Source organism: Ahaetulla prasina, chromosome 1, assembly GCF_028640845.1.
Source record: "Ahaetulla prasina isolate Xishuangbanna chromosome 1, ASM2864084v1, whole genome shotgun sequence".
Classification (NCBI taxonomy): Eukaryota; Metazoa; Chordata; class Lepidosauria; order Squamata; family Colubridae; genus Ahaetulla; species Ahaetulla prasina.
The window spans coordinates 114,090,209-114,117,061 of record NC_080539.1 but is presented as its reverse complement, the minus strand read 5'-3'; the positions used below and the strand labels follow the sequence as shown (position 1 = coordinate 114,117,061).

Genomic DNA, 26,853 nt, shown 5'->3' with positions numbered 1-26,853 from the left:
TGGTCGCGTTGGTGGATGATCTTTGGAGGGCCCGGGACAGGGGTTATTCCTCTGCCCTGGTTCTCCTAGATCTTTCGGCGGCTTTTGATACCATTGACCATGGTATCCTGCTGCGACGGTTGGAGGGATTGGGAGTGGGAGGCACCGTGTTTCGGTGGTTCTCATCCTATTTCTCCGACTGATCGCAGACGGTGTTGGCAGGGGGGCAGAGATCGACCTCGAGGCGCCTCCTTTGTGGGGTGCCACAGGGATCGGTTCTCTCGCCTCTCCTGTTCAACATCTACATGAAGCCACTGGGTGAGGTCATCAGTGGTTTTGGGGTGAGTTATCAACTGTACGCGGATGACACCCAGCTGTACATTTCCACCCCTGACCACCCCAATGAAGCTGTCGAAGTGTTGTCTCAGTATTTGGAGGCTGTATGGGTCTGGATGGGGAGAAACAGGCTCAAGCTCAACCCCTCCAAGACTGAGTGGCTGTGGATGCCGGTGTCCCGGTACAGTCAGCTGCAACCACGGCTGACTGTCGGGGGCGAGTCATTGGCCCCGATGGAGAGGGTGTGCAATCTGGGTGTTCTCCTGGATGGACGATTGTCTTTTGAAGATCACTTGGCAACCGTCTCTAGGAGAGCCTTTTACCAGGTTCGCCTGGTCTGCCAGTTGCGCCCCTTTCTAGACTGGGATGCCTTATGCACGGTCACTCACGCCCTCGTCACTTCTCGCCTGGACTACTGCAATGCTCTCTACATGGGGCTCCCCTTGAGGTGCACCCGGAGACTTCAGTTGGTTCAGAATGCGGCCACACGGGTGATAGAGGGGGCCACTCGTGGCTCCCATATAACACCGATCCTGCGCAGGCTGCACTGTTTTAGACCAAGCAGTTAAAAGGGCCGGAATAGCTCAGGCTGTTAAGGAGCCTGTTATTAGAACACAGTAGCCTGCAATTACTGCAGGTTCAAGCCCGGCCCAAGGTTGACTCAGCCTTCCATCCTTTATAAGGTAGGTAAAATGAGGACCCAGATTGTTGGGGGGGCAATAAGTTGACTTTGTAAAAAATATACAAATAGAATGAGACTATTGCCTTATACACTGTAAGCCGCCCTGAGTCTTCGGAGAAGGGCGGGATATAAATGTAAACAACAACAAAAAAAGATCAAGGTCTTTTTGAATGGTAGATGTATTGTCGGTGGTGTTAAATAGTTTGACATTGTCAGCAATGAGAACACAATTACTTGAGATATGGTCACAAAGATCATTTATATATAGTATGAAGAATGTTGGTCCAAGAACGCTACCTTGAGGAACGCCACTCTTGACAGGAACAGGATTTGATAGAACATTCCCAATTTTAACCACTTGTTGTCTGTTAGACAGAAAAGCAGTTATCCAATTGGTCCTTGGAGGAAAGGTATTTTTTTGTGGGGGGGGGGGAAGCATATTTCTTTATAACTCATCAGACAAAGAAGCAGAACCAAAAAGCTATCTGGTCTCCATAAAGTGGATTCAAAGCATCCTTAACTTTGTCTTTTCCTGCACGATATGGGCCATGTACCAATAGCTTTGCCCGCCCCCCTTTCTTGTTTTGAATTTCCTGTCCAAAGGTAATTGGATTTTTTGGCTTGGAACCAAAGGTATTTAGGGTCAGACTGACCCTTCTTCTGTCCTGGACAAGACATTTTATGGTGATACAGTTTTCTTCCAGATAAATAATTGATGGGAATTTAGTTATGAGGAAGGCAATGACTCTTCCAATAATAAAAATTAAAACTATTTTATTTTAACAAGAAAAAAGTAAAAATATGAAGAGAAAATTGGGATAAGAAAATGAAGTGAAAAACCAAGAAATGATATTATAAAAGTTTTTCTTTTGTATTGTTGCTAAACATAATATTTCAAAAGCAGAAAGAAAATGAAGGGGCATAAAAGTGCATTTATCACGTTTATTTATCACGTGAAACAGAATCTTTATAACTGGCATTATATCTTTGAAAAATACAGCTGATGTGAAAATGCTAAATTTATATAATGTACTCTGTACGTAGCGTGTTTGCAATTCATAGCATTTATTTCTTAATCAAGCTAATAAGTAATATTTCATAACTGGAAATAGTTCTTGAAATCCACTGTATTCAGTGGTGGGATTCAGCCAGTTTGCACCACTTCGGGAGAACCGGTTGTTAACTTTCTGAGCAGTTGGCAAACTGCTTGTTGGAAGAAATCATTAGAGCAGAGAACCGGTTGTTAAATTACCTGAATCCCACCACTGACTGTATTTATTAATAAACCCATATTAGTTGTGTTAATCAATGTGCTGATTGGACAATTGGGGGTTATAAAAACTGATTTTATATCCAAAGCGCTTCCATATCTTCAAAATGTATGAAAAGAAAAATCTGTTTTTTGTTAAGTAACTGTTAAGTAACTATAAACAGGCAGGTGCAAAAATTATCCTCAGGGGAAGACAAAGAATATTTCACATGTTTTAGATTTATGACGTAAAGAAAATACGAGTCATGAGTCAGAAAATATGCTTGCGGAATGGCTGGGAATGGGATTGCTCAATCCCATTGTAGTAGTACAGGCAGGTGATTTGAAGCCCAGTATCTGGGCTTGAAAAGTTCAGGAAGGACTTTTGGGGATTTCTGAATGTTCATTCCTGAGATATGGAAAGTGAAGTTTCTGCTGCTCTAGCAACCTTGGTAACTGCTCAGACTTGGCATCCCTTGTTGCTTGCTTTGTAGCTAATGTATACAATGAGTAGTATTTGCAGTTTATATAGGTAGTTCTCAACTTATGACTACAACTGAACCAAAATTTTATGTTGCTAAGTGAGACAGTTGTTAAGTGAGTTTTGCCCTATTTTAAGACTTTTCTTGCCGCAATTGTTAAGTGAATCACTGCAGTTGTTAAGTTAGTAATCAGTTGTTAAGTGAAAAATGTTCAGTGTATGTAGAAACCAGCTGGACATCAAATATCAAAATTCTAGTGCATTTGGCTTCATTTGTGGAATCAAAATACAAATGAAAATAAGAATTTCAGAGAAACATATATTAACAGTTTTCTGTAGGTTCTATTATAATTAACAATAGCACAAAATTCAATGTTGCTGTCTTCTGTGATCTTTAAAGAGTTGAAAATTAAACATTACAAGGTTACATAAAGACCATTCTTTATGTAACCATTCTTGGAAGGTCATCTCTGATTCAAGCCATTTGAAGGTGTGTATTACATTTTATTTTCTTCCCGTGAGCTGGAAATAGGCTCATGGATCCTCCTGCATATCCCAGCAGAACCTGAAGGGCAGCTTTTCCATCCTCTCCTTAAAGACACGGTCAAATCTTTCACTCTGGGCAACAGTCATGATGGTTTTCCAGTCCCCAACAGTGCCTGGGAAACAATGGTTAAAACAATGTCAACAATTTAATGGTTTGCAAAAAAATAATTAACTTTGGAAATTGCTATGTCTCCACCAGGGGTGAAATCCAGCAGGTTCTGACAGGTTCTGGAGAACTGGTAGCAGTTTGGAGAACTGGCAAATACCACCTCTGGCTGGCCCCAGAGTGAGGTGGTAATGGAGATTTTGCAATATCCTTCCCCCAGGAATGGGGAGGGAATGGGGATTTTGCAGTATCCTTCCCCTGCCATGCCCACCAAGCCATGCCCACCAAGCCACACCCTGCCCACCAAGCCATGCCACAGAATCAGTAGTAAAAAAAAAAATTGGATTTCACCACTGATCTCCAGTGGTGACCAGTGTGGCCAGTGTGAAATACAACGATCCCACTCCCTAAGGATCAGTGGTGAAATTCAGCCAGTTCTATCCGGATTGCGCGATCTGGTAGTGGGAGCTCTGCCCACCCACCCAGACGTCATCACGTCCCGTTTTTGACCTTCTGCGCATGCTCAGAAGACTCTGCATATGTGTGGAGGAGGCACACGTGCTCACATTTGCGAACCAGTAGCGAAGGTAAGTAAATACCACTCCTGCTATTTCTAGACCGGTCATAGAAATAGTCAGATTTTATCTATGCCTTTGCGGAGCTGGGGTGGGCATGATCTGTGCGTGATGCATCTGGTCCATGGGCTGCCAGTTTGATAGGCCTGGCCTACAGGCTTAAAGAAGACAGTTTCAAGACTGGAGGACAGTGCCTGGGGTAGAGACTGAAGAGGTTGTGTCTCCACCACTGAAAAGTGGCCAGTGTGAGCTAGAACGATCCCACTCCCTAAGGACCATTAGACTATGCAAGGAACAGACCAGTCATACAGTCACATTATATCCATGCCACAAATTTGTCAGGATGAAAAAGAAAACACTACTTTAACATTGGTACAGCTAAGAAAGATTCATGGCTGTCTCAGGTACATGCTGGCAATCAGACTAATGAAAAATGACAGTAGAAAGAGAGGATGTTGGGACATGTCTATATAATTTTAAAGGCGCCTTTCAGATGAAAGCAGTAATCCTGGTCTCAGTCCTGGCATGTCCCACAAGCATAGCCTCAGGAGTATGAATTACTACTGATTTACCTTTGCGAAGAAAGTCTCCTTTGCTGAAATCCATCTGATCAGAAGGCAAGAATCTGTAGTTTGCTCTAGGATCCATTTTCATGTTATCAAATATAGCTTTATCTACCACATCATCCACCTCCTTTCCACTTAGTTCTTTTCCTAGAAAGTTGCATATTTTCAATACTGAACTTCTCAGATCCTGCAATTTGATACCGCTTTATATTAGATCGTCCACAACAATGGAGAAAAAACAACCAGTCAGCCCTAGAGGAGATCAACCCTGACTGCTCTTTAGAAGGCCAGATCCTGAAGATGAAACTCAAATATTTTGGTCACCTAATGAGAAGGAAGGACTCACTGGAGAAGAGCCTAATGCTGGATAAAGATTGAGGGCAAAAGAAGAAGGAGACGACAGAGAATGAGGTGGCTAGATGTAGTCACTGAAGCAGTTGGCTTGAGCTTAAATGGACTCCAGAGGATGGTAGAGAACAGGAAGGCCTGGAGGAACATTATCCATTGGGTCAGGGAGATGGATCAGACACGACTTTGCAACTAACAACAAATATATTCAAATATATATCATTCATTTTCTTACTGAAAAAAATATTGAGATTGTGATTTGTATTTTTTTTTTTAAAAATGAACACTGTACATTGACATAGCAAGCAATAGCAATGTATTAGACACAGAAGCACTTCCTTAGTACTGCTGCTACAGATTTTCCAAGAGGCAAACTTCTGAGAAACATTTCTGGTTCTCAATATATTTATATGCCACAATTTCCCTAAGATTCAGACTCCTACATTCTTAGCAATTTTGCCCGCATTAGAGACTGGCCAGTTGTTAAGTCAGATTAAATAAATGCCTTGGCCTCTCTTGAAAATGATGGCTGCAGTTGAGTTGAATCAATTTCTTTTGAGCCAAAACAGGAGAAAATTAAATCACTCATGCTCTCGTAACTTCTCGCTTGGACTATTGCAATGCTCTCTACATGGGGCTCCCCTAGAAGAGCACCCGGAGACTCCAGTTAGTCCAGAATGCAGCTGCGCGGGTGATAGAGGGAGCGGTTCGGAGCTCCCATGTAACACCCATCCTGCGCAGACTGCACTGGCTGCCTGTTGTCTTCCGGGTGCGCTTCAAGGTATTGGTGACCACCTTTAAAGCGCTCCATGGCTTAGGACCAGGATATTTTCGGGACCGTCTACTGCCATCTTCTATCTCCCAGCGACCGGTGCGTTCTCACAGAGAGGGACTCCTTAGGGTGCCGTCAGCCAGACAATGTCGACTGGCGGGCCCCAGGGGGAGGGCCTTCTCTATGGGGGCTCCTACCTTGTGGAACGAACTTCCCCCTGGACTTCATCAACTAGCCGACCTTCGGACCTTTCGCCGCGAACTTAAAACCTATTTATTCCATTTAGCTGGACTGGCTTGATTTAAAAATTTTTAATTTGTTTTTATGGGTTTTAAATTTTTGTAAATTTTTTATAGGGTGTTATTATATTTTAAATTTTTGGCCAATTGAATAAGTTTTTTAAGGGGTGTTCTTAATATTATATGTATTGTTTTTCTTTGTATTTTTATTCTGGCTGTGCACCGCCCTGAGTCCTTCAGGAGAAGGGCGGTATACAAATTAAAATATTATTATTATTATTATTATTATTAAATGAGACTTTAACAAAATTTTTGCTGAATTAGAAACCCATTGTGCTTACTGGATTCCCCATATCTACTAAATCAATAACTATCAGAGAATAAGATCAACTTAATTTTACCTAACCTGTCTGCAACAGTTACAAGCTGGCTCCTTTAATGTATAGCATCTCTAGATAAATATTTACAAATACAGTGTTTATTAATCTGATGTCAAGATGACAAGAGTCTAATTTTCTCAATCCTCCTCCTTATTGAAGAGTGGGCACTTACTTTTCTTGAAAAACCTCACCAGTCCTCCAGGATTTCATAGAAAAAACCAAGAGTGGCTCTAAAATAACCTCTGTAACTTCCTTCTGCAATAAGTTATTCTGAACATCCCATCATTTCTAAAGCTTAATTGTAGCCTATGATTATCAACAAGTGTTGTATCATTAAGTGTTAAATTTGTACCCTATGACTATCATTAAGTGTTGTAAATATTGTACCTTGATGAATGTATCTTTTCTTTTATGTAGACTGAGAGCTTATGCACCAAGACAAATTCCTTGTGTGTCCAATTACACTTGGCCAATAAAAAATTCTATTCTATTCTACAAGCATTCTATCATTTCTAAAGCTTAATAGTCATATTGCATTACATGACATGGATGCCACTTACCTTTTTCATTTCTTCATAAGAAAGGAAGAGAATATTGAAATCATCCTTATGAGTGTACCAGCCTTCTATGTGGTCTAGCCACAAACTATTGCCCACTGATGGGAGAGTAATGAATTTAGCATAAACATGAGAGTGTTTATCACATAAAAGTCACGTGATTTAGTTCAATTGCAGCTGACAGATTGTCTTAGGAATGTATTCTTAATGCTTGAATTTCCTCCATTTATCCTTATGAACCTGGAGACCTTCATATCAAAGCATGATTCAGGAGGCTACCCTAATAACACTGGATGTGTAGTGGAGAGACGAGGAATGGGAGCCATAAGAAATGTGGTTGCATATTCTCACTTGTAAACAGGGGAGACAGTTCTGTCAAGATATCTCTATTTTATTTTATTTGCTTTTGCTTTTCCTTGTTTGGATCTTTGCAGTAATCTGGGCTATTTTTTAATTCTTCTGCAAATTTATTTATTTTTATTTATTTATTTATATTTCACAAGGTGGTAAACATATTCAACACATCTTCCTCCTCCTTTTATTCCCACAACAACCCTGTGAGTTGAGTTGGGTTGAGAGAGAGAATGATTGGCACAGGGTCACCCAGCTGGCTTTCATGGTTTAAGCAAGACTAGAACTCACAGCCTCCCGCTTTCCATTCTGGTGCCTTAATCACTAGACCAAATATCAATATCAGACTTATTTCTATTAGCTCTCTTCTGTTACCAATCCTTAAATGCTCCTCATGGGATTACACTTTTAGAGAATATTTGGTTCTTTAGATATTGCATTAAAAAATGAAATAACTCTCAAGCTTTCAAATGAATATTGATTTTTGTTAATTTTAGATTCTGTCTGTCCATTCCCAACAAAATCACATCCTGATTTTAACCACCATTAAATGAATCCCACTATTTCTTGTCTCAGTATTTTAATAAAGTGCCTTCTCTTGCCTTTTCCAGTCACTTTTACAGCACGAGTTGTCCTAGGAGTCCTGTATTTTTCTCCATACATTCATGTTTGTCTAGGATTTATACAAATTACTGCATGAGTAAATCATTATTCTTAATTTATTTTAGGGGAGAGTATGAAATATATTTATACTTTTTTGTCCAAAACAAACAAATGACAAGCATTATCATAAACAAAATCTCCTTACCTTTGCCAGCCAAAAACTTCTCCAAGAATGTATCAAAGTCTTTTGGAATTTCTAATGTGACTGCAATTTTGTGAAAATGATACATAGAAACCAAGACATCCTTTGGATTTCTAAACACATAAACAATCTGTAGCAGAAAAATAATATCTAGGTAAAAAAAAATGAAATTAAAAACAAGAAAAAAGACAGACTCCCAGCATACAGCATACAGTGAGTACATCAATTAACTCTCATAGAATCATGTGGTAGGCACCCTTCTATCATGGGATCTTGAAGCTCATTGGTAAAGCAATACTTTGTTTTTTGTTTGACAAAATAGATAAAAATAAATAAATAAATAAACTTCCCAGAAGGCCAACAGAGCTGTGGCTAGCCTCACCTTGGGGTGAATTATGTTCCTTCCACAGGGAGGGGCCATAGCAGAAAATGCTTTCTATCTAGAACCTGCCCAACAAAACTCCCTAGCTGATAGGACCCCCATGCTCCTCCAGGTGAACTTGATAGGTTGGATAGGGGAGGGAAGGTCCTTCAAATAACCTGTTCCCAACTCACGAAGGGCTTTAAACATCATAATTAACACTTTGAAATGGACCGAGAAGCAAACTGGTAGCCAATGCAGTTTGCAAAGCAGAAGTATAATGTATGCAGTTCTTGGAGAACACACAAAATCCCATGGTGCTAATTTTGCACCAGCTGAAGCATCTTATCATCTTCAAGGGCCATTGTAAAAAGCAGCTCCATATTAAAGCTGTTACAGTCGTTCATCAAGGAGGTGACCAGGGCATGAGTGACTGAGAGCAGCAGTCTCCCCTGAAGAGATTTGATGGCTAAGGGGATGAGAGCCAGTTTGGTTTAGTGCTCAAGGCACAAGGCTAAAAAGCAGGACACTATGAGTTCAAGTCCCAGCTTAACCATGAGAGCCGGGTGGGTGACCTTGGAGCAGGCACTCTCTCTCAGCCCAACTCACCTCACAGGCTTGTTGTGGGAAAAATAGGAGGAGGAAGTGTGTTGGATATGTTTTTTGCCTTGAGTTATTTATAAAAATAATAAAGGCGGGGGATATATATATTAGTCAATGTGGCATCTTCTGGAAATAATAATAATAATAATAGTAATAATAATAATAATAATAGAGTTGGAAGGGACCTTGGAGTCTTCTAGTCCAACTCCCTGCCCAGGCAGGAAACCCTACACCACTTCAGACAAATGGTTATCCAACATCTTCTTAAAAATTTCCAGTGTTGGAGCATTCACGACTTCTGCAGGCAAGTTATTCCATTCCTTAATTGTTCTAACTGTCAGGAAATTTCTCCTTAGTTCTAAGTTGCTTCTTTCCTTGATCAGTTTCCACCCATTGCTTCTTATTCTACCCTCAGGTGCTTTGGAGAATAGTTTGACTCCCTCTTCTTTGTGGAAACCCCTGAGATATTGGAATACAGCTATCATGTCTCCCCTAGTCCTTCTTTTCATTAAACTAGACATACCCAGTTCCTGCAACCGTTCTTCATATGTTTTAGTCTTCAGTCCCCTAATCATCTTTATTGCTCTTCTCTGCACTCTTTCTAGAGTCTCAACATCTTTTTTACATCATGGCGAACAAACCTGAATGCAATATTCCAAGTGTGGCCTTACCAAGGCATTATAAAATGGTATTAACACTTCATGTGATCTTGATTCTATCCCTCTGTTTATGCAGCCCAGAATTGTGTTGGCTTTTTTGGCGGCTGCTGTACATTGCTGGCTCATATCTAAATGGTTGTCCACTAGGACTCCAAGATCCCTCTCACAGTTACTACTATTGAGCAAAGTACCACATACACGGTACCTGTGCATTTTGGTTTTTTTGCCTAAATGTAGAACCTTACTCTTTTCACTGTTGAATTTCATTTTAATAATAATAATAACAACAGAGTTGGAAGGGACCTTGGAGGCCTATGTTTTAGCCTCCAGTCCCCTAATCATCTTTGTTGCTCTTCTCTGCACTCTTTCTAGAGTCTCAGCATCTTTTTTACATCGTGGCGACCAAAACTGAATGCAGTATTACCAAGGCATTATAAAGTGGCACTAACACTTCACGTGATCTTGATTAGATAGCGCCCAATGTTCAAGTCTGTCAAGATCCTTCTGTGTCTTGAGCCTATCTTCTGGAATGTTGGCTATTCCTGCCAGCTTGGTGTGATCTGCAAATTTGATTAGTTCCCCATCTATCCCTTCATCCAAATCATTGATGAAAATGTTGAAGAGTACTGGGCCTAAAACAGAGCCTTGGGGTACTCCACTGCATACTTCCCTCCAGGTAGATGTAGTTCCATTGAGGACTACTTGTTGAGTGCAGATGGTCAGCCTGTTACGAATCCATCTGATGGTGATGCTGTCTAACCCACATTTTTCTACTTTATCTAGTAGTAGGTTATGGTCTACTTTATCAAATGCTTTACTGAAATCCAATTAAATTATATTGACAGCATTCCTCTGGTCCACTAATTTAGTCACTTTGTCAAAGAATGCAATAAGATTATATGTTAACGTTACAACTGGGGTAGTGATAGAGATCATTACAATCCACTTGGAAATGTCATTGGGGAAAATAAGCTTAAAGTTTAACTATTTCTATATATGAATCTTCAGTTTGGTTCTTAGCCTATTTCTAATATGCATGACATTCCGTTTTTAACACCTGTTTTGTTTGAGGTATTTTTTTCCTCACAATTCAGAGTTTGTTATGATCCACCAAACACATTGGATTAAAATAGCATCTGTTTCTTTGTCCTTGTCCATTTGTCAATTTTTTTTAATTTTTATTTGCATTTATATCCCACCCTTCTCCGAAGACTCAGGACGGCTACACTATGTCAAGCAATAGTCTTCATCCATTTGTATATTATATACAAAGTCAACAATAAAATATTCAGATACCCAGCTAAAAGAATAGAAGACAAACAGCTCCCCACTCCATTCCATAATGTAGCAAAATAGGTCTTACCTTTGCTCTTTTATTTCGTAATCCTTTGGGTGCCAAATGGTAGGGCAGATGGGAACAAATGATACGAGGTGATGGGAGATTGGTTAAATCTGCCTCGAAAATATTATATTCTAGCCATGGTATTCTGTCAATCAGGGTAATATTTTCAGTTCCATCTCGATGACCTTCATGAAAAATCAAGCTCAGAATGTTCTGAGTCCACACTGTGCCTGTAAATAAGAAATAATTAAATTAATTTTAATTAATAAGGGGCGTGCATAAGAGTACAAGAGTGCCTACCGTTCCTGTCCTTTTGTTTTTCTTTTTCTTCTTCATATGTATGTATGTGTGTGTGTGTGTGTGTATATATATATTTGTTTTCTGAGGTTTTCGCGGGTGTTTGTATTTATTTATTTTATTTATTTTTTATTTATTAATCATATTTATATACCGCCCTATCTCCCGAAGGACTCAGGGCGGTTTACAGGCACTTAAAAAAAACATAAACACATAAATACAATATAAAAACAATTAAAAAACTTATTCTATAAGCCCGTTATTAAAATATAAAACAAAAACCCAATTAAAACCCATAAATTTAAAATCTAGCCCAGTCCTGCACAATTAAATAGGTATGTTTTAAGCCCGCGGAAGGTCCAAGGTCCGAAAGCTGACGAAGTCCGGGGTAGTTCGTTCCAGAGGGTGGGAGCCCCACAGAGAAGGCCCTTCCCTGGGCGCCGCCAGGCGACATTGCCTCGCTGACGGCACCCTGAGGAGACCCTCTCTATGAGAGCGCACGGTCGGTGAGAGGTATTCGGTAGCAGTAGGCGGTCCCGTAAATAACCCGCCCAATGCCATGGAGCGCTTTAAAGGTGGTCACCAAAACCTTGAAGCGCACCCGAAGGCCACAGGTAGCCAGTGCAGTCTGCGCAGGATGGGTGTCATGCGGGAGCCACGAGGGCTCCATCTATCACCCGCGCAGCCGCATTCTGACTAACTGCAGCCTCCGGATGCCCTTCAAGGGGAGCCCCATGTAGAGAGCATTGCAGTAATCCAGGCGAGACGTCACGAGTGCGTGGGTGACCGTGCATAGGGCATCCCGGTCCAGAAAGGGGCGCAACTGGCGTACCAGGCGAACCTGGTAGAACGCTCTCCTGGAGACGGCCGTCAAATGATCTTCTAGAGACAGCCGTTCATCCAGGAGGACGCCTAAGTTGCGGACCCTTTCCATCGGGGCCAATGACTCGCCACCGATGGTCAGCCGCGGATTTAGCTGACTGTACCGGGATGCCGGCATCCACAGCCACTCTGTCTTGGCGGGATTGAGCTTGAGCCTGTTTCTCCCCATCCAGACCCGTACGGCCTCCAGACACCGGGACAGCACTTCAATAGCTTCATTGGGGTGGTCCGGTGTAGAAAAGTACAGCTGGGTGTCATCCGCATACAGCTGGTACTTCACACCGAAACCACTGATGATCTCACCCAGCGGCTTCATGTAGAAGTTAAACAGTAGGGGCGAGAGGATCGACCCCTGCGGCACCCCACAAGTGAGGCGCCCGGGCCGACCTCTGCCCCCTTGTCAACACCGACTGCGACCGGTCGGAGAGATAGGAGGAGAACCACCGATAAACGGTGCCTCCCACTCCCAATCCCTCCAACCGGCGCAGCAGGATACCATGGTCGATGGTATCGAAAGCCGCTGAGAGGTCTAATAGGACCAGGGCAGAGGAACAACCCCTATCCCTGGCCCTCCAGAGATCATCCACCAACGCGACCAAAGCCGTGCTGTAACCGGGCCGGAAACCGGACTGGAACGGGTCTAGATAGACAGTTTCATCCAGGTGTAAGGGAAACTGATATGCCACCATACTCTCTACAACCTTCGCCGCGAAGCGAAGGTTGGAGACCGGACGATAATTACCTAAAACAGCCGGGTCCAGGGAAGGCTTCTTAAGGAGGGGCCTCACCACCGCCTCTTTCAAGGCGGCCGGGAAGACGGCCTCCACCAAAAAAGCGATCGAATCGCCTGGAGCCAGCCTCGTGTCACCTCCCGAGTGGCCAGCACCAGCCAGGAGGGGCACGGGTCCAGTAAACACGTGGTGGCATTCAGCCTACCCAACAACCTGTCCATGTCCTCGGGAGCCACAGGGTCAAACTCATCCCAAACAATATCGCCAAGACCACCCTCGAGCATCTCACCCGTGTCACCGCAATCTTGGTCCAGACCATCCCAAGCTGACCGATTTTACCATATAGATAACCGTTAAACTCCTCAGCACGCCCCTGCAACGGGTCATCCCGCTCCCCCTGGTGTAGGAGGGAGCGAGTCACCTGAAACAGGGCGGCTGGGCGGTTATCTGCCGATGCAATGAGGGAGGAGGCGAGCTACGCCTCGCTTCCTCAATGCCACTAGGTAAGTCCTAGTATAGGACTTCACTAGTGTCCGATCAGCTCGAACGGCCAGACCTCCAGGAACTCTCTAGGCGCCTTCTCCGCGCTCATCCTCTCAGCTCCTCGGAGAACCAAGGAGCCGGTTGGGACCTGCGCCGGGTCAGAGGTCGCAAAGGCACGACACGGTCTAAGGCCCCGCGCCCGTTCCCAGGCCGCAACAAGTTCCTCAACCGAGCCGTGAGCCAGACCCTCAGGAAATGGCCCAAGCTCCGTCCGGAACCCATCCGGGTCCATCAGGCGCCTGGGACGGAACCAACGTATCGGCTCCGTCTCCCTGCGGTGGTGAATGGCGGTCAGAAAGTCCAGGCGAAGAAGAGAGTGATCTGACCATGACAAAGGTTCAGTGACTATTTCCTTTAAGTCCAGATCTCTCAACCACTGACCAGAGAGAAAAATCAGGTCCAGAGTGCCACCCCCAATGTGAGTAGGACTACTTGTATGTAGGTCTTTGCTTGTTCGGGTTTTCTCCCGTGTAAAATTGGAAGTGTCTTGGTGACGTTTCGACGAAGTCTCATTCGTCATCTTCAGGCTTCAGCTTCGTGCTTCTGGGAGCAATGTGTGATTGCAGCTGTTTCTTCCTTTTTAACTGCTAGTGGGGGTTTGAACTGATTGGATGGGAGCTTGGCTGTGCTCTGATTGGATGGGGGGTTTTTTGTGCTCTGATTGGCTGGGGGGGGTGTCCTGTTTGGGTGGGGGCTTGGTTGTGCTCAGATTAGTCTGAGTAGCAGGGGGATTTGAGCTGGTGAGCTGCACTGCTGCTGTTTGGCTTCATGTTCGTAGTCGTGCTACATCTTCATAGTGGGTGTCAGTCTGCTGCATGTATGGATTGGAGGGGTTTGAAATGGCTAATGTTGCAGCTGCAGTCTGGCTTCTGGTCCTTGGTCGTGCTTCCTGATCAGTGTGGGTTTGGGTCTGCTTTCTGGGTGGATGTGTGGTGGTGACATCCTGTGTGGACCTCGTGAGTGTGGGTCTGGTGTCATTCCTCATGTTAGGGACTCATTTGTCAATAAGGGCGGGTTTCCAAATGGCTGGTAGGCGGGAGGTATCATCTCGTTTGTTCATGCTGTGTGGGCGTTTTTCTATCTCGATGGCTTCTCTGATTATTCTATTGTTAAAGTGTTCAGTTTTGGCGATAGTTCTGGTCTTTTTAAAGTCAATATCGTGTCCTGTGGCTTTAAGGTGTTGGACCAGGGAAGAAGTTGGTTCCTCTTTTTTGACTGAGTTCTTGTGTTCTTCAATGCGTGCACTTATTCTTCTGTTGGTTTGTCCAATGTATGTGGAAGGGCAAGCGGTGCATGGGATTTCATATACTCCTTGATTTTCTAATTCAATTTTGTCTTTGGGGTTTCTTAGGATGGTGGATATTTTTTGGTTTGTGCAGAATGCTGTCTTGATGTTATGTTTGTGGAGGATCTTGCTGATTCTGTCTGTGGTGCCTTTTATATATGGGAGGAGGGCTGTGCCGTTTTCTTGTTCTCTGTCTTGGATTTTAGTGGGGGGTTCTTTTTGGATTAGTTTGACAATCTTATTTCTCTGGAATCCATTAGATGTTAGTACGTTTGTGAGAGTGTGTAGTTCGGTTTTTAGGTGTTGTTCAAAAATACAAACAAATAGAAGGAGCACCCATGGGATCACCCCTCTCACCTGTCATTGCCAACCTCTACATGGAACACTTTGAAACCCAAGCACTAGAAAAATCTGATCACAAACCCAAACTCTGGCTCAGATACGTAAATAAATAAATAAACATAAAAGCAATAGTTTCTTCTAAAAAAGTTGATGCATGTATGAGAGAAAATTAGCTTTGTAAAGAAAAATAAAATGGTGATAATGCAGATTTAGAAGCTTTATTTTACCCACATTTCCAGCTTCTAATAAAATGCCAAACATTAAAAGCACCCAGAGGCTCCAACTGGTACAGAATGCGGCCGCGCGGGGGATTGAGGGAGCACCTCATAGCTCCCATGTAACACCTCTCCTGCACAGGCTGCACTGGTTGCCGGTGGTCTTCCGGGTGTGCTTCAAGGTGCTGGTTATCACCTTTAAAGCGCTCCATGGCATGGGACCGGGATATTTACGGGACCGCCTGCTGCCGCCAGTTACCTCCCATCGTCCGGTGCATCCAGTCCGCTCTCACAGGGAGGGCCTCCTTAGGGTGCCGTCAGCCAACCAATGTCAGCTGGCGGCCCCCAGGGGAAGAGCGTTCTCTGTGGGGGCTCCAGCCTTGTGGAACGATCTGCCGTTGGGACTCCGTCTTCTCCCTGATCTTCGGACCTTTAAGCGCGAGCTCAAGACCTTCTTTTTTCACCAAGCGGGGCTGGCCTGATTGATTTTAATACTGTGGGTTTTTAGTGGGCTTTTAACTAGGGGTTTTATTCTATTTTTGTAATTTTCTTACTTAATATTTTTAACATACAGCGATTGAATTAGATTTTTAAACCGGATATTGTATTTTAAACTTTTTGGATTATTGTGTTTTATTTGCTGTACACCGCCCTGAGTCTTCGGAGAAGGCGGTATAAAAATTTGAAAAATAAATAAATAAATAAATAAAATCAGATTATAGCATAGCACAGTTGCCGCAACCAAAATACCGTATATACTCGAATATAAGCCGATCCGAGTATAAGCCGAGGTCCCCAATTTTACCCCAAAAACTGGGGTAAACTGGGGACTCGAGTATAAGCCGAGGGTGGGAAATGAGGCACCTACCGGTTGAAACCTCCTCCCTCAGCTGAGAAGGCTGGCGGCTCCTGCCCGCCCTCTCATTGCACCGGCAGGGCTTCAGTCCGGTAAAATGTGAAAAAGAAAAAAACTCGAGTATAAGCCGTATATACTCGAGTATAAGCCGAGGGGCTTAAAAAAAAAAAACTTGAGTATAAGCCGTATAGACCCGAGTATAAGCCGAGGGGACGTTTTTCAGCACAAAAAATGTGCTGAAAAACTCGGCTTATACTCGAGTATATACGGTACTGAATTAAATAATTGGATAAAAAATTAAGTGTTCCTCAGAAGATATTATTGAACTTACCAGATTTGGGATAAGTGATTAGAAATACATCATCATCTTGGATTTCAAAACTTTCTGCTGAATCGATATTTTCAGGTGTGGTCTGGTTTCGTACAAAATAAATTCCTTTGTATTTAAATATGAACTTATCTACTATCTCCATTATTAGATCTGTTAATAAAATAGTAGAGTAATTGACAATCATTTCTACACTTATGCTGCATATTATATTAATTCAGTTATTTAAAAACCATGCTTCCTGGAAACATAAATTAAAAGAAAATATATTACTAGATTAGTTTTCCTAATTAGTTAATTTATTCCAAGAACTCAGTTTACAGCCATGAAAATTCCCATTGCAAAGAGTAAATTTGTGGTTCTTCTTTGGCATCTAAGAGTTTTCTTTAGAAATTTTAATTGCAATGTTAAAAAACGTAATAGTTGCAATTCTCTTTTCTTTTTCTGTTACCTTATATAGTCTCTGATAGTATAGGTAGTCCTCAACATATGACTATAATTGAGCCCAAATTTTCTGTTGTTAAGTGAGACATTTGTTAAGTAAGTTTTAAGTGAATCTGGCTCCCCCATTGATTTCGCTTGTCAAAAGGTTGCAAAAGGTGATCACACGACCTTGGGGCACAGCAACGGTTGTAAGTATGAACCAATTACCAAGTATCTGAATTTTGATCACACAATCATAGAGATGGTAGAAAGGCTGTAAGTGTGAAAAATGGTCATAAGTCACTTCTTTCAGTGCAACTGTAACTTTAAATAGTCGCTAAATGAACTATAGTGCTTCCTCATTTTTTTTATTCCAATATAAGACTCCAATATTTAAGGAAGGCTGATCTTTAGTCAGTCATTGGCTAAAACTCCCAATATGTTATCAGAACTGATATGTTTTGATTTTTTAACATTTATTTTTGCTTTATAAATAATTATGGGTGTTGATAAAATAGAAACTAGTTATTTGCAAGAACTTTGAAATGAAGAATTGAAATTCTTATACTGTGCCTGAGACCATGGAGTAAATGGTAAAGGCTCAAGGCAGTGGTGGGATCCTCCCAGTTTAACAACCGGTTTGGTGATTGTGCACTTTGCATAAACTCCTGACATGCGTTGTGCATGCATGCGCAATTTAAAAAAAATCTTCACTTCCGCGTTTCTTTGGAGGAGAAACACATCTGAGGTGTGGCAACCTGCTCTGCATGAATCAGCTGAGAAGATAAAGGTAGGAAAATAACACAGGCAGGCGGGGGGACCATCTGATCATCGGGGTGAACCAATTCGCTCCCAGCTGGTCATCAGAGCTCCCGGTTCGCCTGAACTGGTCCAAACCAGTAGAATCCCACCCCTGACTCAAGGCTCCTCTCTCAAAGGCCTTCTGTGTCTTCTCACCCGACCTCACCTCTTGCTTTGAGAGAGTATCTTGGTGGCCTTCACCAAACCCTTCCATCTTCCAAAAGATGCCTTGCCTGACTCCCTTTCTTCCCTAACCCAGGGGTTGGCTGAGGAACTCTGGGAGATGAAGTCCACAAGTCTTAAAAGAGCCAAGTTTGCAGACCCCTGCCCTAACCCAATGTATTGAGAGAAGAGGCTCTTACACCCCTGCTGCTTTCCCGGATGTAAAGTCAGAAAGGAAAACATGGAACAATGTCTATAGCACCACTTTCAGATCGTATAACATTGAGGCATGTGACAGGAATAATCAACCTTTCATTTCTCCCACCCCATCTTGGGAGCACAAAGAGAAGTAAAATTTTATTTTAAAGAAAGAAAGAAAAAAGTTTTAAATATTAACATGCAAATCATTGTGTGGTGAAGAAAATAAATGTAGCCTGTTTTTTTTCCCAAAAAAGGATTTTCAGCCACTTGATTCATTAATAAGATTTATTCTTGCCTCAATACTTAAAAGACTCTTTGTTATTTTTCAGATGTTAATTCTAAAGAAATAATCAAATAAAATAAATAAATAGCTAAAATAAAAAAGATACTAAATAAAACGATACTAAGTAATAAAGTACCAGACCATCAAAGGTGATGATAGTATTGATGAAGCCACTCTATCTCTCTGAAAGAAACACTGAAAATGCCTGCCAGAGCCCAGTCTCTATGCAGGGGCTCAAACTGGTGGCCCATGGGCCAGATGCATCATGCTCAGGCAACGCCCACCCCAGTTCCACGAAGGGAAAAAACTTTGTGGTATCTCATGTGACGACAACTTGATGCCAGGAGTTTGACATCTGTGATATGCTGAACTTTCGTTGCAAACAGGGAAATTACATTCACAGCTCTGTTTCCAACCTTCAACATCTTTAAGGCATGTTGATGTAGGGGGGAATTCAGTTACCAGAAAGCCCCAGCCAGCATGGGCATTTTTCAGAAATTTAAAAGTTGAATTTCTAGAAGTTGAGAAATACCATTCACAGCAATTCTCTATATATTAATGAATTAATAGCTACAGGTTTTAAAGAATATTTGGAAAGCTTTTTGTACTTTGAAGATGATATTCAAAAGTAAGAAAAGTGTGTATTGTTATTATTATTGGAATATCAGAAAAAGGATTGGGAAATGTAAAATAGAAGAAGGGGCACTTTCTCATCTGATGTAGATTTATATCACTCTTGTTTCATTTTGGACTAGTACCAGTGATAAAATTCAGCCGGGTCTATCCGGATCACGTGATCCAGTAGCGCCACCGGCAGGAGGGTAGCTGTATTGTTGGTAGTGTTAAATAGTTTAACATCGTCAGCGAAGAGAACACAATTACTTATAATATGGTCACAGAGATCATTAGTGTATAAATGTATTTTTCAAAGTTTAACATAGGCTGATCATGTTACCTTTTTCTGATGACTTTTGCAAGTGTTTTTTTTTTTAATTTAGTTATTAGCCCATTCTTTTTTTCCGCTAGAAAGTGTTGGCCCAGTCCATCATTGGGTTCATTTTATCTGGTACAATTGGATGATAGTATCACACAGAGTTGTGGAAACTAGAATTTGATACTTTATTTTTGCACAGATGTAAAAATACACATTTGGGATCCAAGTCCAACTCAAGGTGTGCCTGCAGATATGCAACAAACTGTTTTTATACCAGAAAAGCACAAATATACCTCAGAAGAAGAAGAACCTCTGGGGATTTGTAAATAGGTTTTTTAAAAAAGGTCTTTTAAAGGGGGGGAGGGAAGAGACGGGTGGGGGGAAAAACCCATCGGGGAGGGAATGTCCAGTCCCGGGGTTTGTTCATGGCGTTTTTTCATCTGGTCCGAGGGCGGAGGGGAGGGGTGTGTTCCAGGTGTTGAGGGCCGTTCCATCTGTACGGTAAGTGGGAGGGGAAGATATGGCGGAAGCAAGGGGCCGTATCATTTTTTGGGAGCACGTGCTCGCTGTTTAAAAGCGATCATGTGCTCTGGCCCCTTAATCTTTACCCGTTCCCCGGAAGGTCAAGATCCTCAGAGCTTGGTCCTCCGGTTGATGTTGTGCAATGCCCGGTCCATGGTCAATAAGGCCCCCCAATTTGCGATCTTATTCAGGGGGAGTCCGCGGACTTTATGGGCATTATGGAGACCTGGTAGGGCACAGAAGGGGGTGTACCCCTGGTCGAACTGTGCCCTCCGGGATTCCGAGCATTCCATCAACCGAGGGCCCAGGGTAGTGGTGGAGGGGTGGCGGTTGTGATGAGGGAAGGTCTGGAGCCAAGAGAGTCCACTGTGCCTCAGATAATAATAATAATAATAATAATAATAATAATAATAATAATAATAATAATAATAATAATAATAATAATAATAATAATAATAATAATGATGTTTTAATTTGTATACCGCCCTTCTCCTGAAGGACTCAGGGTGGTGAACAGGCAAATAAAAATACAAACAGAAACATACACCATAATTAAAACAACCCTTAAAAAACTGATTCAAATTTGCCAGAAAATTTAAAATAACATTACACCCCATAAAATTACAGAAATTTAAAACCCATCAAAGTTCAATTAAAATTTAAATTTAGAATTTAAAATCAGGCCAGTCCAGCCTTATGAAATAAATAGGTTTTAAGTTCGCGGCGAAAGGTTTTAAGGGCTTTGGACTGTGTCGTGCCTTTGCGGCCTCTGACCCGGCGCAGATCTCAATTGGTTCCTTGGTTCTCTGAGGAGCTGAGAGAGGTGAAACGCTGGAGAAGACGCCTAGAGAGTACCTGGAGGTCCAGCCGTTCCGAGGCTGATCGGACACTAGTTAGGTCTTTGTCGAAGATCTACCTAGTGGCACTGAGGGAGGCGAAACATTCCTACGTTTCCACCCTCATTGCGTCGGCAGATAACCGCCCGGCCGCCCTGTTTCGGGTGACCCGCTCTCTCCTACATCAGGAGGGGCGGGATGACCCCTTGCAGGGACGTGCCGAGGAGTTTAATGGTTATCTATACGATAAAATCGCTCAGCTCCGGGATAGTTTGGACCAAAATTGCGATGATCCAGGTGAGATGACGGAAACACGTCTTGTCGATGTTGTTTGGGATGAGTTTGATTCTGTGGCTCTCGAGGACGTGGACAGGTTACTGGGGAGGTTACGTGCCACTACATGTTTACTGGACCCGTGTCCCTCCTGGCTGGTGCTGGCCACTCAGGAGGTGACACGAGGCTGGCTCCGGGGAATTATAAATGCTTCATTGTTGGAAGGGGTTTTCCCCGCCGCCTTGAAAGAGGTGGTGAGACCCCTCTTCAAGAAGCCTTCCCTGGACCCAGCTATTTTGGGAAATTATCATCCAGTCTCCAACCTTCGCTTTGTGGCGAAGGTTGTAGAGAGTGTGGTGGCATGGCAGCTTCCCCGGTACCTGGATGAAGCTGTCTATCTAGACCCGTTCCAGTCTGGCTTCCGGTCCGGATATAGTACGGAGACAGCTTTGGTCGCGTTGGTGGATGACCTCTGGAGGGCCAGGGATAGGGGTTGTTCCTCTGCCCTGGTCCTGTTAGATCTCTCAGCAGCTTTTGATACCATCGACCATGGTATCCTGCTGCTGTCAGGCCTGGAAACCATACTAGACTTTAGGGTTCCAGACGCTGCCACATTTTTCCCCTGAGGGGAAGAAGGGGGGTTGAGGGGTATGGTAACATTCTTCAAGTGGTCAAGGTCGGATGGTGTTCACTTCTGCAGGAAGAGTGGCGAGAAGATATTCGAATGAACTGGGAGAATGTGGGACCATGTGACCAGCAAAGGGGTCAGGGGGGTGGGACTCTTGGGGTTTGTATAACTGGGAAAAGAATCCGGAAGTTCAGTTTTGGAATTTCACTCATCGTGTGCCAGTTTCCTCATGCTAGTAAAGAACTCTGAAAGACAATGGCTTCTGAGGTTTTTTTATGCAGAAGAGGTTTTTCTGGAACCTTGACATTATTCCAAAACTCCTAACTTTCTTTTGCTTAATAGTACCCTCTCCTCCGCTCAGAGGGGGCCCGTTAGGGGGTGCTGGGCCCCAGCCTCCGCAACCCTCACAGCGGTGCAAAGACCCAGCGAAGATGGAAGGGCAGCAAGCTGAAAGCACAGAAGTTTGAATCTGAGGATTTAGTTGAAATCACCTACTTCCCATCGGAAGATATGACTCAAAAACCCGAAGTGGTAGAGCCTGCTTGTCAGCTTGGTGCACGGCCCAAAGACTCTGATTCATGGGTAAGCTGTCGTTTGGGAGAAAACATTTCCCTGGGGCGGAATGGAGAGCCCCCTCCCTCTTCTCAACCTCACTGGAGGACAGTAAACCCGGAGAATCGGGAGACTCACTGGATTGGGACTTGAGAAACCCCCTGAAATCCCAGTCCCTATTAGACCTCCCTGAAACTTTTGAGTGTTTGGAAGTGAGGCCTCGTATAAGCTCAGCTCACCCACCTTGAGAGCCTTTAGCTCAGCCTAAATTCACCTTCCCTCCCACCAGAGAGGGAGAAATTACTGAAGCTCAAAGCCATTCCGATGAACGCAGGAGGACCTCCCTTCCCTCCTTCAGATGGCAGGGAGTTCAGGCAGCACCAGGGACTTGGGGGGAATCGCAACTCCCCCCTCCAATTGACTTTTCCCGCCAACAGAGGCCTACGCTGCCTCCTGCTGCTTCTATTCCTCCTGGTTGGGCATTTTATCCTGGACTCCTACAACCCGTAGCCGAAACCACCAGATCCTGGGAAGAGATTGCCATGGATTTTATTGTTGAACTCCCACCTAGTGGGGGAAATACAGTGATATGGACCGTAGTGGACTTGTTCTCTAAACAGGCCCACTTCACTGCGTGCAGCGGTTTGCCATTGGTGAGAAAATTAGCAAAGCTCTTCATCAAACACATCTACAGACTGCATGGAGTACCTAAAAGGATAATATCCGACAGGGGTGTTCAATTCACAGCCAAGTTCTGGAGGGAGTTCCTACAGTCCATTGGGTCGTCTCAAGAACTTAGTTCTGGGTTCCATCCTGAGACCAATGGAGCGGCTGAAAAATTGAACTCGATGGTGCAACAATACATACGGTGTTATGTAAATTACCAACAAGAAAACTGGTCAGATTTGTTACCATTTGCAGAGGTTGCATATAATAATGCTGTATACAGCAGCATGGGGTTAACCCCTTTTCAAGTAACCACCAGCATGGACTTCGTTCCAATGCCTGAACTCCCCGTGCAACCCCCCACTTCCGTTTCCCTAACGGACTGAATGAATTCGTTGAAAAAAGGTTGGGAAAATACAAAAAAGGCCTTAGCTGTGACAGCTCGGAATTACAAAGCCCAAGCTGACAAACACCGTTCCCTTCAACCCCCTTTTCGCATTGGAGATAAAGTCTTTTTATCTACTAAGTATCTGAGGTTGAGAATACCCAGCAGAAAATTCGGTCCAAAATTTTTGGGTCCTTTCCCCATTGTAAAAATTATTAATCCTGTTACCGTCCAACTCAAGCTCCCTCGAATGTTGGGGAAAATACACCCGGTATTCCATACCAGCTTATTAAAACCTGCTAGACAGTCTGGTCTGAGACCTCAACCTGCCGCTCCCCCACCACCCTTGATAATCCAAGGTGAAACCCACTATGAAATCAAGAAAATCCTTGACTCTAGACTATACAGAGGTCAATTACAATATTTAGTCCACTGGAAGGGATATCCATTATCTGAATCTACTTGGGTCAAAAGTTGGAAAGTAAATGCGGACAATTTAATTAAACAATTTCATGACACTTTCCCTGACAAACCTAAAAAACCTCTTGGAGAGGGGAGAGGGGAGTAGAAGGGAAGTGTGGACCACTGACACTCTTCTTTATTAACTCTTTGTTTTCTTTCCTAGGATATAGCTTCTTTTCCAAGGGGGGATGCCTGTCAGGCCTGGAAACCATACTAGAATTTCCAGATGCTGCCACATTTTTCCCCTGAGGGGAAGAAGGGGGGTTGAGGGGTATGGTAACATTCTTCAAGTGGTCAAGGTCGGATGGTGTTCACACCTGCAGGAAGAGTGGCGAGAAGATATTCGAATGAACTGGGAGAACGTGGGACCATGTGACCAGCAAAGGGGTCAGGGGGGTGGGACTCTTGGGGTTTGTATAACTGGGAAAAGAATCCGGAAGTTCAGTTTTGGAATTTCACTCATCGTGTGCCAGTTTCCTCATGCTAGTAAAGAACTCTGAAAGACAATGGCTTCTGAGTTTTTTATGCAGAAGAGGTTTTTCTGGAACCTTGACATCTGCACCGGTTGGAGAGTTTGGGAGTGGGAGGCACCGTTTATAGGTGGTTCTCCTCCTATCTCTCTGACCAGTTGCAGACGGTGTTGACAGGAGGGCAGAGATCGACCGCAAGGCGCCTTACTTGTGGGGTGCCTCAGGGGTCGATTCTCTCGCCTCTCCTGTTCAACATCTATATGAAGCCGTTGGGCGAGGTCATCAGTGGCTTTGGGGTGAGTTACCAGCTGTACGCTGATGATACGCAGCTGTACTTTTCCACCCCGGGCCACCCCAACGAAGCTGTCAAAGTGCTATCCCGGTGCCTGGAAGCCGTACGGGTCTGGATGGGGAGAAACAGATTCAAGCTCAATCCCTCCAAAACGGAGTGGCTGTGGATGCCGGCACCCCGGTACAGTCAGCTGCAACCGCAGCTGTCTGTTGGGGGCGAGTCATTGGCCCCAACAGAAAGGGTGAACAACTTGGGCGTTCTCCTGGCTGGACGGTTGTCGTTTGAAGACCATTTGGCGGCCGTCTCCAGGAGAGCTTTTTACCAGGTCTTCCTGGTTCGCCAGTTGCGCCCCTTCCATTACCGGGATGCCTTATGCACGGTCACTCAGGCTCTTGTCACTTCTTGTCTGGATTATTGCAATGCTCTCTACATGGGGCTACCCCTGAAGTGCACTCGGAGGCTTCAGTTAGTCCAGAATGCAGCTGCGCAGGTGATTGAGGGAGCCACACGTTGCTCCCATGTAACACCGCTCCTGCGCAGTCTACACTGGCTACCTGTGGTCTTTCGGGTGCACTTCAAGGTGTTGGTTACCACCTTTAAAGCGCTCCATGGCTTAGGGCCCGGATACTTACGGGACCGCCTGCTGTTACCTTATGCCTCCCACCGACCCGTGCGCTCACACAGAGAGGGTCTTCTCAGGGTGCCGTCCGCCAAGCAATGTTGGCTGGCGGCCCCCAGGGGAAGAGCCTTCTCTGTTGGAGCACCTACCCTCTGGAATGAACTCCCCCCTGGTTTGCGTCAATTATCTGACCTTCGGACCTTTCGCCGTGAATTGAAAACGCACGTGTTTATCCAAGTGGGACTGGCTTAATTTTTTAAACTTTTTAAATTTTAATAATTTTAATTGGGGTATTTTATGAATTTTATGGGTCAAATTTGACGGTTTTAAATTTTCGGCCATTTATAGAATATGTTATTTTAACTTTTGTTTTACTTTGTATATTGTACTGTTTTTGATCTGGCTGTACACCGCCCTGAGTCCTTTGGGAGAAGGGCGGTATAAAAATCTAAATAATAAATAAATAAATAAATAATAAATTTCCTTATATTTCATCACATGATCCTGATTTATTGAAGACATGTAACATCTCATAATAAGCCTAGAGGGTGTACTTAATTATCCAAGTTCTTCACCTCTAATGTGTTTTTAACATGGTAATCATTAACTTTCTACCTCTGCACTTTGAGTGGACAATATTGACAGCACTTAAGCTAAATGCCACATTATCTTTCCCTGTTCCAGCAAGGGGCCCACTTGCACAATTTTTCAGGCACAATCTGCCAGCTAGACTGACATGTCTTACATAATGAAGCATTTAAGGTCAGCCGCCTTAGCTCTTTGCTAACAGATACCAAAGCATTGGATTGCTAATTGCAGCAACAGAATGATTAACATGGCTCACCTGCAAAAGCAACTAATAATTTGATAATGTTAATAGGCCAGCCCTCAGATCCTCAATGTATGGATGGACAAAGCTGGCCCTAGGTTCTGCCTCAGCTTACCTCTTCTAATAAGCAACCGAGTTGGAAGATCATTTTAAAGCAATTTATTAGACCATTCTGATAAAGTGGGGTTTCCCTATGAAAAGGCAGAACCTGCTCTGTTGGTCTAGTGATAATCCCCATTTGAAAATCCTTGTGGACAATGTCTCTTAAGGAGAAGGAGGAAACAACACTCTTGCCATCTCTTAAAAGCTTGAACCTATACAAATTCTGCTCAGAATGACACACAGAGCAGTATAAGAAAATCGTAGAAATTATGAAAAGAATGATGAGGAATAAGTGTGGAATAATAACTTAATTTGCTAAATTTACTATGCACGTGAAGAGGATGGCAAAATTTCTGACTTACCTTGATGAATGATGACCGGCTGAAGGAGAGGAGAGAAAGAATCCCTCAGGAGTTGTTGTTGTTTTTAAAGTGGGGGGAGAGAGCTGATTGGAAATCTTTTTACTAATTAGCTGACTTCCGTTAAAACACAACGTCTACCACTGCAACTGCTATATGTGCTAAGCCTTAACTTGCTTTGCAATTTTTCCTTTCACAAACAACTGCACCCTTCATCTCCCCTCCCCCTGTATAAAATTTCACTCCACCCCTTCCAGTTTCCTTATCGATAAACTCAGAGCTGTGATTCTGCACAGAAATGTTTATGACAGGCATGCCCAGGGCATGTGAGCCATGTTAGAATTCATGTTCAGATCTACTTAAAGTGATTCTGCACACATGCTGAGTTCTAGATGTATCAGCTACAGGCCACCGTGAAGTTTAATGGTTTAAACTTCTCTGTGCATTTGAAAATAATATAGCACCCTTGGATTCTAAAGTATTTAGATCAGGGGTCTCCAACCTTGACAATTTGAAGACTTGTGGACTTCAACTCCCAGCTTTGCTGGCTGAGGAACTCTGGGAGTTGAAGTCACAAGTCTTCAAGTTGCCAAGGTTGGAGACTCCTGATTTAGATTTGTATCCTGCAATTCTCAATA

At 43.5% G+C, this 26,853-nt stretch overlaps 1 protein-coding gene across 2 annotated transcripts; it reads right to left on the bottom strand.

The window, feature by feature from the left end:
- Window positions 1-1,522: 1,522 nt before the first annotated feature.
- Window positions 1,523-26,410, bottom strand: LOC131193337 (amine sulfotransferase-like). 2 transcript variants are annotated; one of them, XM_058173406.1, is made up of 7 exons: window positions 26,219-26,410; window positions 16,420-16,569; window positions 10,959-11,167; window positions 7,976-8,102; window positions 6,820-6,914; window positions 4,527-4,707; window positions 1,523-3,386 (listed from the first exon to the last, which is right to left on the bottom strand). In XM_058173406.1, exons 2-7 carry the CDS (start codon window positions 16,559-16,561, stop codon window positions 3,262-3,264), a joined length of 879 nt encoding a protein of 292 aa, XP_058029389.1. In that variant the 5' UTR covers window positions 16,562-16,569; window positions 26,219-26,410; the 3' UTR covers window positions 1,523-3,261. The 2 variants fall into 2 exon arrangements, with proteins under 2 accessions (XP_058029389.1, XP_058029386.1); XM_058173403.1 differs by lacking the exon at window positions 26,219-26,410 and having other exon boundaries at window positions 16,420-16,632.
- Between the last annotated feature and the right edge of the window lie 443 nt (window positions 26,411-26,853).

Excerpts from the sequence above, each read along its gene's own strand:
- LOC131193337 (XM_058173403.1), bottom strand. The coding sequence starts at position 16,603 with ATGATTGTCAATTACTCTACTATTTTATTAACAGATCTAATAATGGAG. Across the intron at positions 8,103-10,958 it reads TACGAAATAAAAGAGCAAAG|ATTGTTTATGTGTTTAGAAA; the intron begins GTAAGACCTATT and ends TTTCTGCTACAG. Across the intron at positions 6,915-7,975 it reads GAAGTTTTTGGCTGGCAAAG|TGGGCAATAGTTTGTGGCTA; the intron begins GTAAGGAGATTT and ends CTCTCCCATCAG.